This window comes from Aythya marila (assembly GCF_965140915.1).
Source record: "Aythya marila genome assembly, chromosome: 1".
NCBI classification, from domain to species: domain Eukaryota; kingdom Metazoa; phylum Chordata; class Aves; order Anseriformes; family Anatidae; genus Aythya; species Aythya marila.
In genome coordinates, this window is record NC_139042.1 from 162,683,753 (window position 1) to 162,700,169 (window position 16,417).

At 43.6% G+C, this 16,417-nt stretch overlaps 1 protein-coding gene across 1 annotated transcript in view; it reads left to right on the forward strand.

The window, feature by feature from the left end:
• UTP20 (UTP20 small subunit processome component) overlaps positions 1-16,417 on the forward strand; it is a 65,118-nt gene that overhangs the window by 43,105 nt on the left and 5,596 nt on the right. The window contains exons 37-55 of the mRNA XM_082770164.1: positions 73-213; positions 1,089-1,226; positions 1,684-1,823; positions 2,356-2,435; positions 3,274-3,578; positions 4,058-4,197; positions 4,672-4,828; positions 5,671-5,769; positions 6,288-6,455; positions 7,140-7,306; positions 8,204-8,345; positions 8,629-8,745; positions 9,542-9,712; positions 10,509-10,637; positions 11,160-11,270; positions 12,048-12,127; positions 12,851-12,920; positions 13,964-14,146; positions 15,072-15,203. Of these exons, the coding sequence (XP_082626290.1) occupies positions 73-213; positions 1,089-1,226; positions 1,684-1,823; positions 2,356-2,435; positions 3,274-3,578; positions 4,058-4,197; positions 4,672-4,828; positions 5,671-5,769; positions 6,288-6,455; positions 7,140-7,306; positions 8,204-8,345; positions 8,629-8,745; positions 9,542-9,712; positions 10,509-10,637; positions 11,160-11,270; positions 12,048-12,127; positions 12,851-12,920; positions 13,964-14,146; positions 15,072-15,203 (2,670 nt within the window). The remainder of the gene's footprint in view (positions 1-72; positions 214-1,088; positions 1,227-1,683; positions 1,824-2,355; positions 2,436-3,273; positions 3,579-4,057; positions 4,198-4,671; positions 4,829-5,670; positions 5,770-6,287; positions 6,456-7,139; positions 7,307-8,203; positions 8,346-8,628; positions 8,746-9,541; positions 9,713-10,508; positions 10,638-11,159; positions 11,271-12,047; positions 12,128-12,850; positions 12,921-13,963; positions 14,147-15,071; positions 15,204-16,417) is intronic.

Genomic DNA, 16,417 nt, shown 5'->3' on the forward strand with positions numbered 1-16,417 from the left:
GCATAGCTGATCTGAGGAGTGTGTAGCTGCCTTTCCAAGGAGTGCTGAACCTTCACTGCTTGCTCTTTGCAGAACATCCAGCAGGACTATACATCATTGCTTTCCTGCCTCATTCAAACATTCCCATCAAATCCTGAATTCCGGGACTTGGTCCAGCTAACCAATCGCCATGATCCTGACATGGACTTCTTTGAGAATATGAAACATATGCAGGTAAAAGGCAACACAAATTCCCTAATGCCTCCCTCTCCCTACCAAAGTAAATGCATTTTACTGTGGAGTAATCACCTATGCTGTGTCTTTAAAGAATTGAACCCATACCATTAGATGTCATTAAAAAATAAAAAGAGATGTGGTCATTGAAGTCACATTGATTGTGAATCAAAGTCACAATTCCTTAGTATTTCTATCTATAAATACCTTGGTGACATAATTTAGCTGCACTGTTTTGTACGTCTTTCTACTTTAGCTTTAAAAAGTGCTTTTAAGTGCTTGTTTGTCTCCTTGAGTAGACATCTCCACCTTACAACCTGTGTGTGATCCAGCACACAGACAGCAGTAGTGTTCTGAGAATCCTGAAGATGACATTACAGGGAGCAGAGTGTTTTCTGTGTTGTTTTCTGTGTTGTTATTTTTTTATTCCCAGGCCTTTGAAATATAAATGCTGCACAAAGCTTGGGTACCTGTTTTTTCTTGTTGTAAAATGAAAATACAGCATTTCTTCTGCTTCCAGAAATGCAATCAGAGCATTTGGTGCATTTGCAGTTATACGTTGAATCTAAATTCTCTTCTTGTAACTTATCAGGCCTTCTCATTTTGTATCAGTTGCCTCTCTTGTCTGATACCTGAAAATATGACATTCTTATGCCTGTGAATTCACAGTGAAATATCTCACTGAGTTGGAATATTTATTGAAGCAAAAAGCTAGTGAAGACCCAGACGTAAATGTAAAGGCCATGTCCTCTTCTTGGAAATGACCGTACTGTGTTTGTCATTACTTCAAATTGAGCCACCTTCATGTATGGGCTTTCTTGTGCTAGCTGTGACTCAAGGGCAACCTCATTCACTGTCTTTGGTGTTTGGCTCAGATCCACAGGAGGGCACGAGCTCTGAGGAAACTGGCTAAACAGCTGACTGAAAAAAAACTTGTGCTGTCTTCCAAATCCCTGCAGAACTACATCATGCCTTACGCTACTACTGCTGTTTTTAGTGAAAAAATGCTTAAGGTAGGCTTTTAAATTTAATGTAATATTTTCACTTTTCTTGTAGTGTACTGTTAGTGGGTTGGAGTTCTGTGTGAGTGTGTGTGTTTTGTGTGTGTGTTTGACTTGGGGTTGTATTCATTTGCATTTTTGTTATCTGTTTATTTTTTTCTCCTCTGTCTCCAAACTGCTCTCATCATGTTCAATTGTTCAAGTAGTCACTATTTAACAGCAGAATATGTGTGGTAGGGAGCATAGGCTGTACACCCAGTAACTGAGGCAGTAATAAATACCTGGAAATCTGCTTTGTGAGCTGTGATTATTTTTTTTATTTTTTTTTAATCTGGGAAGTGACCTAAAAGAGCTGAGTACCTACCATCCCCACTAGACAGTTACTTTTTCTGGCTCTTGTTGCTTTGAGTAGAGTATACTTCAGAATGCATGAATGCTAACAGCAACTGTATTTCTGCTTTTTGGGCAGCATGAAAATATGGTAACAGCCTCTGTTGAAGTTGTTGGAGCTGTCTGCCAACATCTGTCATGGTCAGCATATTTGTACCACTTAAAGCATTTCATCCATGTCCTGCAAACGAGGCAGATCGATCCAAAGCTGGGAGTCAGGTGGGTACTGTGAACTGGTACTGAATGCTGCTATAGGTTCCTCCAAAAGCTAAACCAAAATTCAGTGTCTTAAGGAACATCACATGAATTTTAACCTCTTCACAGGCATGAGAGAGTGCCCACCTTGGGGTGGGCTTATTTAAATGAAAGTGGACACGGCTTTGCAATTCAGTGTGACTGAGCTGTGAAGGATTAACAGGTTGTTGCTTTCTCTCTCATGCTGTTTCACTGTGTGCCTGTAAGCATTAGCAATTTCTGCTCCTGCTTGGTTGTACCGGCTCTTGGGTACTTCCATTGCTCCAGTACCACTGTCTGTGAGGTTTCACAGTGAGCTAGGCCACAGAATGCATCTAGCTGAAAAGCAACCAGTTTCTCTTTCCTAATTAGTTATTTCAAGATAAACCTCTTCAAGCCTTACTGTCACTGAGTCTGAGATTTTTTTAAATGCATTTTTAAGATCTTCTGTTCTGTAATTCTATGCAGCCTTTCCTTGTGTGGAGAGCTAATCTCTCTTTGTATGTTTCTTCTGCAGCTTGTTAGAGACAGTGCTGGAAGCCTTTCACTTTGACCATGAAACGCTTGAAAAACAGCTTGTGACCATTGAGAACCAAGGTGAGCTTTCTGCTGCTGGTTATAGAGACACTCCCTTTAATTGCTTGAAGTGCAGCTAATTGACATTTTTTTACTTTTGAGGTCAGCTACTCCCAGCTTTTTTAAATGTGCATGTTGGAAAGCTAGTTTTAACTTCACTTCTCAGGAGCAATGCAGACTGACCTCCTACGTGCTGACACAGTGAGGAGAGGTGAGGGGAATTACCTCCTCATTACCTTTCTATCCCAGATCTCCGTAAGCCAAACCAGCCCAGCGTGGGTTTGTGCTAATCTAGGAGGTTCTCCACAGTCCGCACATACCCAAATGGTTGCTGCAACATTTTTGTCCTTGCTCTTGGCCACTCTATTTATTATCTGCAGCTTGAGCAACATGCTTTATGGCCTTGCTTTCCCTGTGGTTTCATGGGAAGAAATTACATCTTTGACTTGTCCACCATGGTGGTTATCTACTCTGTGGCCTGTGGGGTATTCTGAGCAAGAAGGAGGACATTGCACAGCTGTGCTTGTCAGAACCTCTTGCCTTGTGAAATGACCAAAGGTAAGGGGATGACACTTCCCTAAGGTTCAAGGGCATTGACCTTTGTTAAACTGTTACTGGAGTTCAACCAAAGAACAGCCTACTCTTTGCTTTAAGCCTAGCCCTGAGGGGTGATTATCAGAAACCAGCATGCCACAGTTTCTCTACCCAGTAAAACAACTCAGTGTTTACTGATTGTTTGCTGTTACTGATGGTAGATAGGAGCTCTGTTCAGGTCAAAGCCATCACAGGAGTCTGTTTTGAGGGCTTGACTTTTGTGGCCTCCTGTATTTACCTGTGATTTTTGACAATTACTTGACAGAAGCTGCTGACATGGATATTGAGCCAGTGGTGGAGGGTGAAGAAGCCATGGAGCTGGAACAGAGCGAAGGGGAAGAGGAAGGGGTTGAGGAAAATAAAGGGGAGAATATCCCTGAGCAGCCCACAGAACCTGCGCTGGTCCAGCCTGAACAGGCAGCTGAGACAGCTGAAGACACTGAACAAGTGGCCAAACCTGTTCCTTTCTTACCCCGAAATAAAGAAGAGCTGGAGTGTTTGATCAAACATATTCAAGATACAGTTGTAGTCAACATCTTGCCTAAATTGCACAGGTTAATTGTTGCAAAGGTAAGGAGCTGGCATTGGAAAGGCAGTTTGCAGGCCTGAGCTGCTACTGTGAGGGTTGAAGTGATACTGGAAAGAGCCCTGGTAAAATGCAACATATTTAAAAAAAAAAAAAAAAATGACACAACTGGAGAGAGGCTGCCTGAAAAAATGAAAGAGGCTTCATCCCATTTGGCATGTCATCAAGATTGCTGACCAACCCTCTGGTCAGTGTGGGTGCGAAACAGCTCGTTTAGTGCAGCCTCTTGAACAGTTCTTGTCTACTTGCTAGCACCCAACTTAGCTTCTGTATTGAACATGCAGGGATTCATCTTGCCTGTCCTTTAGCTGTCTGTTTTTTTCATGTAGTTAGCAGTGGACAGCACATTACCATATCAGCCTCTTCGCAGGATTTGCTGAGAAAAAGCAGGATTTGTTTAAAAGTCTGTTTGTTACACTTTTTTATATTACAAGTGTATTATCTCTTGTTCTGTCTTAAAAAGGTTAAAAGAGATGAGGAACACAAGCTTGTGAAATCCAGCGTTGTGAATGACGATGAGGTAGTTCGTGTTCCTTTAGCTTTTGCAATGGTCAGGGTGATGCAGTGTCTTCCCCAAGAAGTGATGGAAGCCAACCTGCCAAGGTAGGTTCCAGAAGATCTCCTTGAATACCGTTCAATTTGCTGGGATTGAATGCAGGCACCTTTCTTAAGCTGTGGTTATGCACGTGGCTAAATCCAGGAGGGGCCTTCTGACAGGTGTTAAATACTTTTTTTTGGAAGCACGTTTTCCTAGTTGCATTCCCCTTTGCATTTGACTGCTGTAAAGCTAAGTTTGAAAGGGTGTTGGTAAATCCTTAAATGAGCGCAGAGCTATGAAGCAGAGTGCGGAGGTAGGGGTAGCAGAGCTGGAGAGAGAGTCGTGTACAGAAGGAAAAGACAGTCTCTAAAATCTCTTAAATCTCTTGAAGGACAATGGGTATGTGACTACAAAGCCTGTGGGGTTGGCTTTAAGCATGTCTGTGCTTGTAAAAACATCCCTGAAAGTAGACTCCTTGGCTAGCAATGTAATTAGTTCTGTGTTTGAGAGTGAACTAAACTGCCTGTCTGTGTTTCCAGCATCCTGCTGAAGGTCTGCTCGTTTCTGAGGAACAGATTTCAGGAGATCCGGGATGTTGCCCGCAACACCCTCACTAAAATCATGGAAGTATTAGGAGTGCAGTACCTTATGTACATTTTAAAAGAGATGCAGTCTACTCTTGTCCATGGGTACCAGGTAATGCTGAAATTCTTCGTTGCTCTTTGTAGGTTTGTTGATTTTGTTGTTGTTGTTGTTGTTGTTGTTTGTTTTTTCATGTGTTACAAGGAGAAACCAAAGGGAAATTGTTACTGAAATTGTTTTGCACTGGGGGAATAGCTTGGTATTATACTACTAAATACTACTCCTAGTGCCTGCATCAGTCCTTGTTATTCCAAGTATGCAAACATATGTTAACTGAGGGTCTGTACCCAAAGAACTGTTAGTCTATGCAGAGAAGAAAAGAGGATCTCCATTTCCCAAGAGTTGAGATATCGAGGTAAAGAATGAATTTTTTGTTCCAATAAAATTATTGGGAATGTTTTCATTTGGGCCAAGCAGAGTTTGAGGTGAGTTGCCACAGGGACTATACAGACAGTATGCAGTGATGCTAATTGAAGTCTTGCTTCCTACATCCAGAGCCAAGGCCCTAACTATTAATTCACTTTTCTTCTTTCCATGGTGGTTTGTGTAAGAATAATTTCTGACATGAATTACCACAGTGGAATAGTGGGAGCTTCTAGCTACGGTAACACTGAAAGCACTGATTATCACAGCCTAAAAATGGCAGTAAGAGCACTGGAGAAAGAGGAGATTCCTGCCCTCTGCCAGTGTGTGGAGAAACGGGGGTCCTTTTCCTGCAGCATACATGAGGATTCCTATCCTCCAAGTATTTTTTCTTATAGCAAGAGTTCATTTGTAGTGTGAGTTGCAATGCCTTTGCTGTGGGAGTCTGCCTATCCAGTAAGAATATAAGAAGAATATAAGTCAAGAATTCCATGCAGGATATTGGAAACATGATCTGTTCTCTTTATCTCTAGCTCCATGTGCTGACTTTCACTGTGAACCTGTTACTGAAGGGCCTTACTCCAAAGCTGAGTGCTGGCGATTTGGATCCCTGCTTAGATATCCTGATTGAGGTAAAAGCTATTCAAGATTGAAGGAAACATCATTGTAAAATGCATGGGGGAGAAGGAGGCGGGAAAAGGTTGTGTGTAGATTGCCTCACAGTTGGTGGCAAACAGGGCTGATTGTGCTTGTACTGCAGAATTGGGAGGTTGGTTCAAGATCAGGATACTCAACTGTGTTTCCCTGTGGTCTAAATGGCTGAGCAATAGTAAACAGATACCTAGGCAATGCAGTCCATGGAGCTCAGCCGGCCACCCAGAAAGGGGTTTATTTGCATGTCTTGGTCTGACTGGAATCCCACTTCTTGTATCGCAGTGCCACAGAGGGGAGTGAAAACAGTTTCCCCATCTGGTGTGCTCAGCCTGGTGCCTCTTGTATTGACAGAGGAAAGGTGGGCATGATTCATGGGCAACCCAGAGAACTGGGCTTTCTAAAGCTGGAGAAAAATAGTGTGGTTCTGGTGTTACTGGGAAAATCTGGCTCTGCTTTTCTGCTCGTCTCATTGATTTCTCTTGGCTGCTTTCCAAAGATTTTCAACCAGGAACTGTTTGGGGATGTAGCTGAAGAGAAGGAAGTGAAGGGAATTGTGTCCAAGGTCATGGAAGCACGCAAGAATAAGAGCTACGATTCCTATGAAATTCTTGGAAAGTACATAGGAAAGGGCCAGGTGACAAAATTAATTCTGCCACTGAAAGAGGTAAGAAAAGGCAGCCAGAGTCTTGCTTTACTTTGAGTACTCGGTTCTATATGGTCTAGAAGAAACTCTAGAGCTTCCAGGTGTCTACTGTGACATTACCTACATAATCCCACAATGGCTCCCCATTTTCTTTGTGGAAGGTAGTATGCACCCAGCTCATAAAACGGAACTTTGTTATTGATGGCCAGGGCATCAAATGGTGTTTTGGGAAGCTTCCCCCACTAGATGGCAAACATCCCACTGCATGTGCTCCGTATGCTCTCCTTCTGCCAACTCTGGTTAATGCTGTTTACTCTGAAGTTTCAAAGACTTGCAATGATACTCTGTGACTGGATCCCTTGCACATGAAGGAAATGTCACCAAAATATATTAAGAGTCTGTTTGAGTAGAGTAATTGCCTTTACAGAGATGCAATTTTTTGAGTGGGGTGCAAACCCGTGCAGAAATGGAGCCCTGTTTGGTCACAAGCTCTGGTGTGTCTTGGGGGTGACAGGTGAACTGTCTGGAGTCTAAGAAGTGGTTGGATAAAAAAAAGGAGGGATGCTGGAGCAGAGCTGAGGCAATAGGAGAGCTTGGGACTTTAGGCAGCAGGTGATAGAGGAGTTGCTCTGGCTTTTCCTATGATTTCTGAATACACATGGCAGACCACTGCCCCTCGTGACTCTCATGTTGCTGCCTTTGTAGGTTCTGGAGAGCACCACAAAGCTGAAGATAGTCCGGAAGGTGCATGAGACGCTGCGTCACATCATGGCAGGGCTGATCTTCAACTCGGACATGAATGCAGAATATCTCCTCCTCCTCAGCCACGGTCTCATCAGTGAAAATTTGCCTCTACTAACTGAAAAGGCAAAGTAAGTTCCAGTTTACCCAGCTGGTCTGTTAATGGCTTGGAGGTTTGGTTGCAGAAATGACAGCTCTCAAAGCCAACAAATCAAATGTGTGAGGGTTTCCTTCTTTTCATGTGCCCTTTGTTTTTGATGTAAGCTAATTATTTGGGCAGCCAGAGCACAAGGAGAGAGCTTAGAAATGGAAGTTATCACTTCCTGAACTAATGGAAGTCTGTTCTTGCAAGTGCTCATGGTCTTGAGTAAGGCTCTGTTACCATCTGGTAACAGGATGTAAATGTTTGTATGTAGGTACAGGTGATGGTGTCAGGACGAAGCTACAAACTAGCATATAAAAGGTGATTGAGGCCTTGGACATTTTCATGGTGTCAGGAGCAAGAGAAACTGTGGCCTGTCACTATCACTTCAGGCAGTAGAAACGTCAGATTTCCTCTCCATTTGGTGGTGTCACTGCTCAAAACAGGTTTGGGCATCTTGCCTTTCCCCTGTGTTATGTGGGCTGGCTTGCAGTAGGATCTGACAGTTGTTTGCAGACTTCCTGTAGCAGTTTTTAAAAGCTATCAGAAAATTCAGTAAATCATTGGTAAATCATGCGGTGAACATATGTGTTTGAAGGAACTACCAAGGTTCTGTCTTGTTGGCTGAGCAGAACGAAGTGGAGAAGTTACACAAATCAAGGTGCATCTGTTAGCTTTGTAATAGTGACGTTGCTCTCAAGTCTTAGTGTCTTGTTTGTTATGTTGCTCTCAAATTCAGTTCAGTTCACTGTGTTCACAGATCTGCTTTTACTTGCTCTGTGGGTAGCAGCTGAGCACAGTCCAGCTCTTTCTGCTCCCAACAGCAAGCTTGCTGTGGAGAGGGTTGAAAACTGAATTTTCACCTTTGCTGTACACTGTTTTTCAGAACAAAAGTTGCCCCTCCTCCAGATCCTCGACTGCAGCCAGAAAGCTGCCTGCTGCTCCCTCCCATTCCTACAAGAGGAGGGCAGAAAGCACCCATCAGCAGAAGGACAAACATGCTTATCTTGGTTGATTCAGGACTTAGGGTAAGGATTTCCTCAAATACAAAAAGAAAGCTCTGAGATTCAAATTTTTGTTAAGAGTATCCAAAAGAAGGTATACGTTGCATAAAAACACAGCCACTTGTCTTGATTTTGTTTTCCATATGGTAACTCTAGTGATGCCTCTTGGAGAATTAAAAAAAGTGCTTAGCCTGTTGCAGATATTTTAATGGGATGTGGCCTAAATTCTACTATAACCCAAAACGATGTGGGACTTTACTTATTTGAGTCACTGTCTGAGATAAATGTCCTGTGTTTTCCGTGCCAGCTGCTACACATGAGCATGAAGAGTTCCAAAATAAATTCTTCTGACGAGCATGTTTTGGAAATGTTAGACCCCTTTGTTCAGCTGCTCATAAACTGCCTGCAATCCATGGATGTCAAGGTACAGTTCTGGATGGAGTCTGTCTCTTCTGCTAACAAGGGTCCTGCCCCCAAGTGTCATGTTGCTGTTGATCTACAAGAGCAGAGAAAGGCATCCCATTTTTGAACCTAATTTCACAGGTGTACAGCTAAACAAGTTGAGGATGATATCCCAAGGGAGAGGAGGGATTGTTACTGATGGAGGACTGAATGCTCTGCCCCTAGTGCTGCTAGTTGAAGTGTGGATGAGTTCTCCTGGAGCATGTTCATATAAGTACTTTGCAGACCATCTGTGAGGAGCTTCATGAGGTCCTATGGCTGCACAGAACAGTATCGTCACAGCTGTGGTTTCCTTTGGTCCAGCTCTTAAAATCTTTATTCCCAACACCACAGATAACCTCCTAGGGTTTGAGTAAGCATAGGAGGGAAAAATATTAAAGCCCATGTTTCCTGGGAATGGAAGTCATGCATCAGACACCATGAGATACCTGGAGCAGGGCTTTCAGGTGACCTGGGATTTTGCCAGAGTAACTCCTGTGCCTTGAAGGTACCTCTGCTTCAGAAGAGTTCCTGCCGTCTGGTGTGAATCAGCACGGTGTTAATGCCTTTACCTAGTAAAATCAGGTAGGGAATTAGGGAGTGGCAGATAGCATTCTTAGAACTAAAAAACCCTTTGTTTTGCATACAAAAGTTTTGAAAGAATAGCTAATTCCCTTTTACCACAGTTGCAGATAGTTTGGCAACATTAGTAAGCAGAGAGAGAAGTGTTCTTTCAGTGCCATTGTACCCATGTACTGACCTTTGACTCTTTCTTACAGGTGATAACTGGTGCTCTGCAGTCCTTAGTATGGATTTTAAAGTTCCCTTTGCCTTCTGTCAATACAAATCTGGAATCACTAATCAAGCAGCTTTTCCTCTTGCTGAAAGAATTTGCCAAGACAGGAGTAGCCAAAGGCCAAAATTTCCACCTGGTTGTGAACTGTTTCAAAGTAAGTCAGAGCTGGGTCTGCTCACTTCTACTTTAGGATTAACTTTGTAGAATGAGACTTTTTCCACTGCAGATCCTTCCTGCAACTGGTCCTGGAGAGTTTGTCTGGAGACTCCAAGGCAGTGTGGAAAATGTTTTCTTGCTCTGATTCTTTCCTAAGTCCGGAGTTATAGAAAGTTACCCCTTTGGAGCTGTGCTCCAATGCACAACTTGGAGCTCACAGTATTTTATAGAAACATATTTGCCTCCTTTATTCCCTGTAAGAGTGTCATGTTACCACCCTGTCTTCTGAGAGGCATCAGTTTTGTGCCTGAGTAGTTTGCTTTTAACATGATTCATTGGACTGAACCCTCATACCTGAAGTGAGAAAAGGGAAGAGAGCAATTAATAGTAGTGATAACTACTGTTACCGAGTGCACAGTCTTCCTTGAGATGTCTTCTAAATGCATTTCTGAATTTATTACAGCTTCATGATCATAGAGGAAACTGAGTAATTCAAGCTGAGTCCTAGTGCCAAAATGATTTTTTCTCTTCCTGTCTGCGTTCCTGTGACATGGCTCATGTCTGTGAGCCTCCCCACTCATTTCAAGGACTGAATATGTGTATTTCCTTGTATTCAGTTTTTGTCTCAAAATTGCCAGCTGAAATCAAAATGATGAGAACAGTGTTAGCTGCATGTTTCAGAGCACCAGTTTGTCCTTTCAAACCCAAGTCTTATAAATAGAGTCAGGTTTTGAGGTGGGCGTATGTTTTATGGCACTGTGTGTGTATTGACAACATGCAATTTGATTTTGCAGTCTGTAACAATACTCGTGAAGAATGCAAAGAGCCATATAACAAGCAAACAGCTCCAGGTGTTGCTTGGCTTTGCTGAAGAGGACATCTATGATTCATCACGCCAAGCTACGGCTTTTGGCCTTCTCAAGGTATTTCTGTGGAACACGTGTATGGGTTTTGTGAGCCACTGGAATGGTAGAGATTTTAGCTTTTGGTGGAAGTTTGTAAGATCTTGTTAGGAACAGGCCACAGAATGCCATTAAAGTTCTCTGTTATAGAAAAAGAAGAAAAAAAAAATCTTTCCTGTTTGAGTTGTAGTCACTGTTTAAAGTTGTTTGGGAGGCTTTTTTTATATACGTGGTGTGTATGAGGATGCATTTGGGTGGCAGAATGTTTTTGCTAAAGAATCCATGTCCATAACCATTAGACCAGATACTCTGTGTCCTCCAAAAGAAGCAGATATGGATTTGCAAGCCACCTTTTTTACCTTCTGTGTGTGTGTGTGTTTATTTTTTTTATTTTTTTAAAAAGTCCTTCTGGCTACGTTTGAAGATGTACACCAGTCAGTGTTAACGTACCACCTGATACCAGTGTCGTGCCAGGTTATAATGCTGTATGTCATGCCGTGCAAACAAAATTACGTGAATCCAACTGTGCTGTCACATTTTCAGGCTATTTTATACAGGAAGCTGATTGTCCCTGAAATTGATGATGTGATGCAGAAGGTTGCCCAGCTGGCCATCACGGGCCAGAGTGAGCCGGTGCGAGTCCAGTGCAGGCAGGTGGGTAGAAAGAGAAGTCTCTCTTGTTACTTTACTTACAGCTGGCCTAACAGGCCAGAGGGTTTAATGTGGCTGTTGCAGCTCTCACATAGATGTGCTTTAGCTCGACTGAATCCCCAACCCTGTTTCTTCATCTTCCTAATCCTTGTCCCCTTGTTATCTGGCTGGTTTTACTGCTTGTGACTGATCCGTAGCAGAACTGCACACTGCTTGCCTGTGGTAAAACTGCTTGTCATGGGCATACCTTCAGAGAGCTGCTCAACAGCAGTGACACAGTTCCTCCTTGGAAGGCTTTTAGGCCCATGTAACTAAGAATCTTGCCCTTTTCTGTATCCTAGCAGAAGAAAGTTTGCTGCAAACCACAGTTCCTTCCCACTACTTCTTCCCTCTTTCTAAGCTGAGAGCAACCAAAAGTTGGAATTGGTTGCTTCATTTCAAGCATTAAAAAGTAGGAGCTGTGCATAGCCAAGTAGAGCTTTTCCGTAGTTATTAGATGGATTTTGAAGGATGCTGAATTTCTATTAGCAGATGCCTTGACAAGTCATGGTAATACTCTAAAGACTGATCTAGCAGTTGTGAAATGCCTGTAGATCTTATTCCAGGATTGGAGCTTGAGAGCAGCTGATCCCTTGTGGAATAAGAACTGGCACGTGCAGAAGGAAGAGTTTATTCTCATAAATGTACTGCTCCACAACTGGATTTTCCTTGTAACTTTCTTACATGCTTTTCCAAGTGTTTCTTGGTAACCCCTTTCTGTTGTTTTGTTTTGTTTTCAAGATTTACTTGAAATATGTTCTGGACTACCCCCTTGGTGACAAGCTGAAACCCAATTTGGATTTCATGCTTGCACAGCTGGAGTAAGTTTATATTCCCTGCATCTCTTTCTCTCAGTACAGAACCTTGTTGCTTTATATATGACTTCAGTAGCCTTCGTGTGTACTGCTCATGAGGAGGAGTGGGTGTGGATGGAGTGTTGATTTTCCTACCTATAAAACACTTCCCCTTTTTCAGAGGTGGATGTTTGAGAAATAAAGCAATTATCTCTTCCCTGTTTCACAGCTGGTTTTGTTGCTGTTTATCTATGTAAGCAAAGGTGCTGTTGTTTGCTTAGTGTTTAACCAGCTTGTGAACCAGGTGAACTAGAAAATCCAGAAAGAGTAAGGGAAAATGCATTTATCTGACTACTGTCCCTTTGCAATGGTCTCAACTGCAGTTGCAGGCGCAGTTGAGGCCTGCTGCACCAATTCAGCTGGAGCCATGTGCCTGAAACCTCCTTCCAAGCACAACCCCTCCTTTGCTCAAGGTGACAGTAGTTTCCTGGGCCCCCTAGCACCATAGCACAGGGCTGTTGTGTTGACCCAGGTTGGCTGGACCCCTGCTTGCCCTCCTTGTGCCCAGTCTCTGGTAGATGGAGCTGAGTAGCCTTAGGTTGTTTCTCTTCTCCTCAGTATCAGACCAGGTTAAGGAGCTGTTGTAAAAAGATCCCTGCCAGCATGTGTCACTAGCATCGGCCATTCTTGTAAATTGTTAGCAAATTTACAGTGTTAACCCAACCCTAATTGTTAACCATTTCCTCACAGTTATGAGTATGAAACTGGAAGGGAGTCTGCACTGGAGATGATCGCGTACCTCTTTGACATGTTCCCACAGGTAACAACCACCTCTTGGTACCAAGCATCAAGCACTTGATTCTTTTCAGCTGTTTGCAGTAACAGCATTTTCAGAGCAGTTTATTTTGGGAGCTCTTAGTAGTTCATATTATCTTTTATCATGAGCAGGACGTTCACTTATCTCCAAAAAAACTGGCTTTGCTCCAGAAGAGAAATGACATGCTGGAAAGTCTGCAGTACTTCTGTATCTAATGTGCTCAGTCTGCAAGTAAAATAAAGCTCTGTCAGCAAGAGCTTGGATAAACTTAATGGTGATTTACACCAGGAAAAAACACATCCAGTTAAGGAAATGGGGTATGAATAGAAAGTGAAGTCTAGAGCTTTCTTACCATGATCTTTTCTTTTAACATTTATTAGGGATATTGTTGAATGAACTGGTCTGTGATGTACAATATCAGTTTCATTGGCCTGAGTGGAGAGGGAGGAACTCTCAGTAGGGTAGATCAAAGTGAAAGCTTAAAGAATAGCTGTGCATCTATGCAGGATAACATACACAAAATGCTAAGCTGCCTTGATGCTTTGCAGCTGGAGTTTGAGCGTACAGGAGACTGAGAGAAGTGCAATCAAGCAACAAAATCAGAGGAAGGAAGAGAAATTCTGCACAGTAAGCTGTGCCTCTCCACCCCCGATTAGATTTAGTATCTTGTTCCAAGCAACACTATAGGGTAGCAAAGCACTGCTGTCTCTGCAAGGGAAGGGCCTTTGGGCCTGATTGCTGCAGTGCTTAGAAATTTATGCCTGTTTCAATGTGTTAGTTGTGAAAAGGCCCCTTAATATTTGACACTCAGGTTGCATCCCAGGGACACGTTAGCAAGTTGGCATCAGAGGAAGGTTGGGGCTGCTGTGCACTCCCTGCGTGCTCCACCAGCTGGACCATCCTCTCCTTTCCGTTCATCTGCCTTAACGTGGACTCTACTTGGGGCTGGAACTGGTCCTATATAATGTGCAATACCTCTCTTTACCCCTTTAAGTGCCAGAAGCTCCCTGGGGATGTACAGCTGGCTAACGGTTGTTTCTTTCTAGGACCTCCTCCACAAATACTGCGGGCTGTTTTTTCTCTCCCTCTGCATGACAATGATAAACGATGACTCGTCCAAATGCAAAAAGATGGCAGCTCTGACGTGTAAATCTCTGCTCACTAAGATAAACAACGATAAACAAGATCTGATGTTTTCGCTGGTCACAGAGTGGTTTCACAGCAAGAAGGTATTCTTTGGAATGACTGGGTCTAGAAAACTCTATTTGGGGACTGAGGGAGATTAAGGCAAGTAGGATTGCTAATGCCGGGTGTGGTGGATTGGTGGGTTCAGTCATGTCCAATTTAAGAGTTTTAGGAAAGGAGCATGGGCAAGAGTCATCTTGGAATAAATTTTTTTTAAAGCTGTGCTTAACATCATACTTCTTGCTAGCAAGAAGAGAGGGAGAAATAAGGATTTGTATAGCTACAGAAATGTAGGGAACAGCCACTGCTGTAGGTCAGCCTACAGAGCTCACAGCTGCATTGCGCTGCATTCCAACAGCCCCGCTTGGGACAGGTATTTCAGCAGCTGTAGCCTTTGCTCAGGGTAAAGGTTGGAGCAAATTCCTTAAAGCTCTTCTCATCCCAGTAACTAACTGTTCATGCTTTCTTAGCCCAGATTTGCTTCATTCTGTTCCCAGCAGCTGGACAGTGGCAAACATAGCCTTACAGACCTCCAATTTTGATCTGGGTGCCTGTGGCTGCTCAGTTATTCTTAAACAGGACTCAGGTGCTGCCTCTCTGCACTAGTGGAGCAAATGTTCTTTAATATTTCATCCTTTTCATCACTGTTTTGTTCAGTTCTTGTTCTTGTCTGTGAGCTGCCCATTGCATTGTGAAGAACCAGCAAATGCAAAGTATCCCCCAGAGCTCTGCAGCTGGGAACTGGGCTAGAAGCAGCCTTTTGGCATTTCGTTTTAGGGTGCTTTTCCAGGGACAGCGTGTCCTGCCAGGTGCTTGTGTCCTTAGCTGGCAGCATCGCCTTTTTCTATAGTACTCTGAAAATGAGCTTCTCTTCAGATGCTGTTGCAACAAGCAAAAATAGGAGCTGTTACCAGCTCACGGGAGCTGCAAGATTTGATTACCAAGAGGTGTGATTCTTTCTATTGGCAGAGCTTGCACAGGAGGTTGGCTGCCCAGGCATGTGGCTTGTTTGTGGAAGTGGAGGGAGTCATGTTTGAACGCCGCCTTGAAGCTGTCCTCACCTTGATTGAAAAAGAAATCAACCCAGTTCAATTTGAAGATGTAAGTCATTTTACCACGTGTGAGGATTGGGGAAGGAAAACGGAAGGAGGGAAGAAGTGTAGGAGAGATTTAACCATTGAACCTACTGTTTGGGACCGAGGAAGGGTACAAAGCACACACATTTGTCCTGAAGGGCATGTCACTGACCTAAAACCATATTTTGTCTGTAAGCCCAAATTTCATGTCGTGTGTCACAGCACAAGTTGCAAAGGAACTTTGCAAAGCCACCTGGGCTGAGCCTGCAGCCATGCTGCGTAACCTGCAGGCATACTTCTTGCTCCAGCCTCTATCAAGGCTTCCACCTCTGTGGGTGGAAGGGGTTGTTGAGACAACCCTTGAGTCAAAGGCTTTTGTTTTTTTAACCTGTTTGAGTTGGTGGGCTGACAGCATGTAGCCGTGTGTATGTCCAGGTAGCTTTCTCTGCTTGTGCGATCTTCACTGCAGTGGCAGGAGAGAAGGGACTTCTGGTTTTTGTTTCAAATGAAGTTAAAAACCATCATCAGAAAGAATGGCAGGATGCATACGTAGCACTGAGATGGGTTCTAATCTAGGTAGTTATAAAAGAGCCATGCTGACATCTGGTTAACCGGGAAACACGTCTCATAGGTGCAGAGTAAACACGGAAGGTCAGAAATGCATCACTTGTGACTGACTGCTTTGTTGAGCGTTATCTACACTTTAACTTCCAAAGGAATTCCCTTCCTGTTCTCCAGACCGTGGCTTTGTTTTACTGAATGTCTTTATGTGCACATGATTAACCCAGAACAAGGCTGCCTCAGATTGGCATGGCATGCGATAATCCCAGAGTCACTGCGCCTGGGGAGCTGCCATGTATGTAGCTGATGTGCCTGGGCACCACGCTGAACAAGAGAGGAGCCTGGGGGTGTGCAAATTGGCAGGAGATGTGAATATCAGCAGTGATGAGAAATCCTCTGTAATCACCCCCTGTGCTGCGACATGTGGGTAACGCGCTGGCGAGTTGCATCAAGCCAGCCGGTGACTGCGAGTGTGGTCAGAACCTGGAGGGAACAGAGTAAAAGAGCGTTGTCCTAGCAGTGTGGGGCCTCCCGGCTGGTGGAGGCAAATCTCAGCTCAGCTCGGCTCTAGGAATGAGAATCAAACATGTGCAAATACATCTGTAGGCATAACTGATACATGTCGTGTGCTTAATTCCCTGCGTTTGGAAAGCCAAGGGTTTTTTCAGTGATACTTGT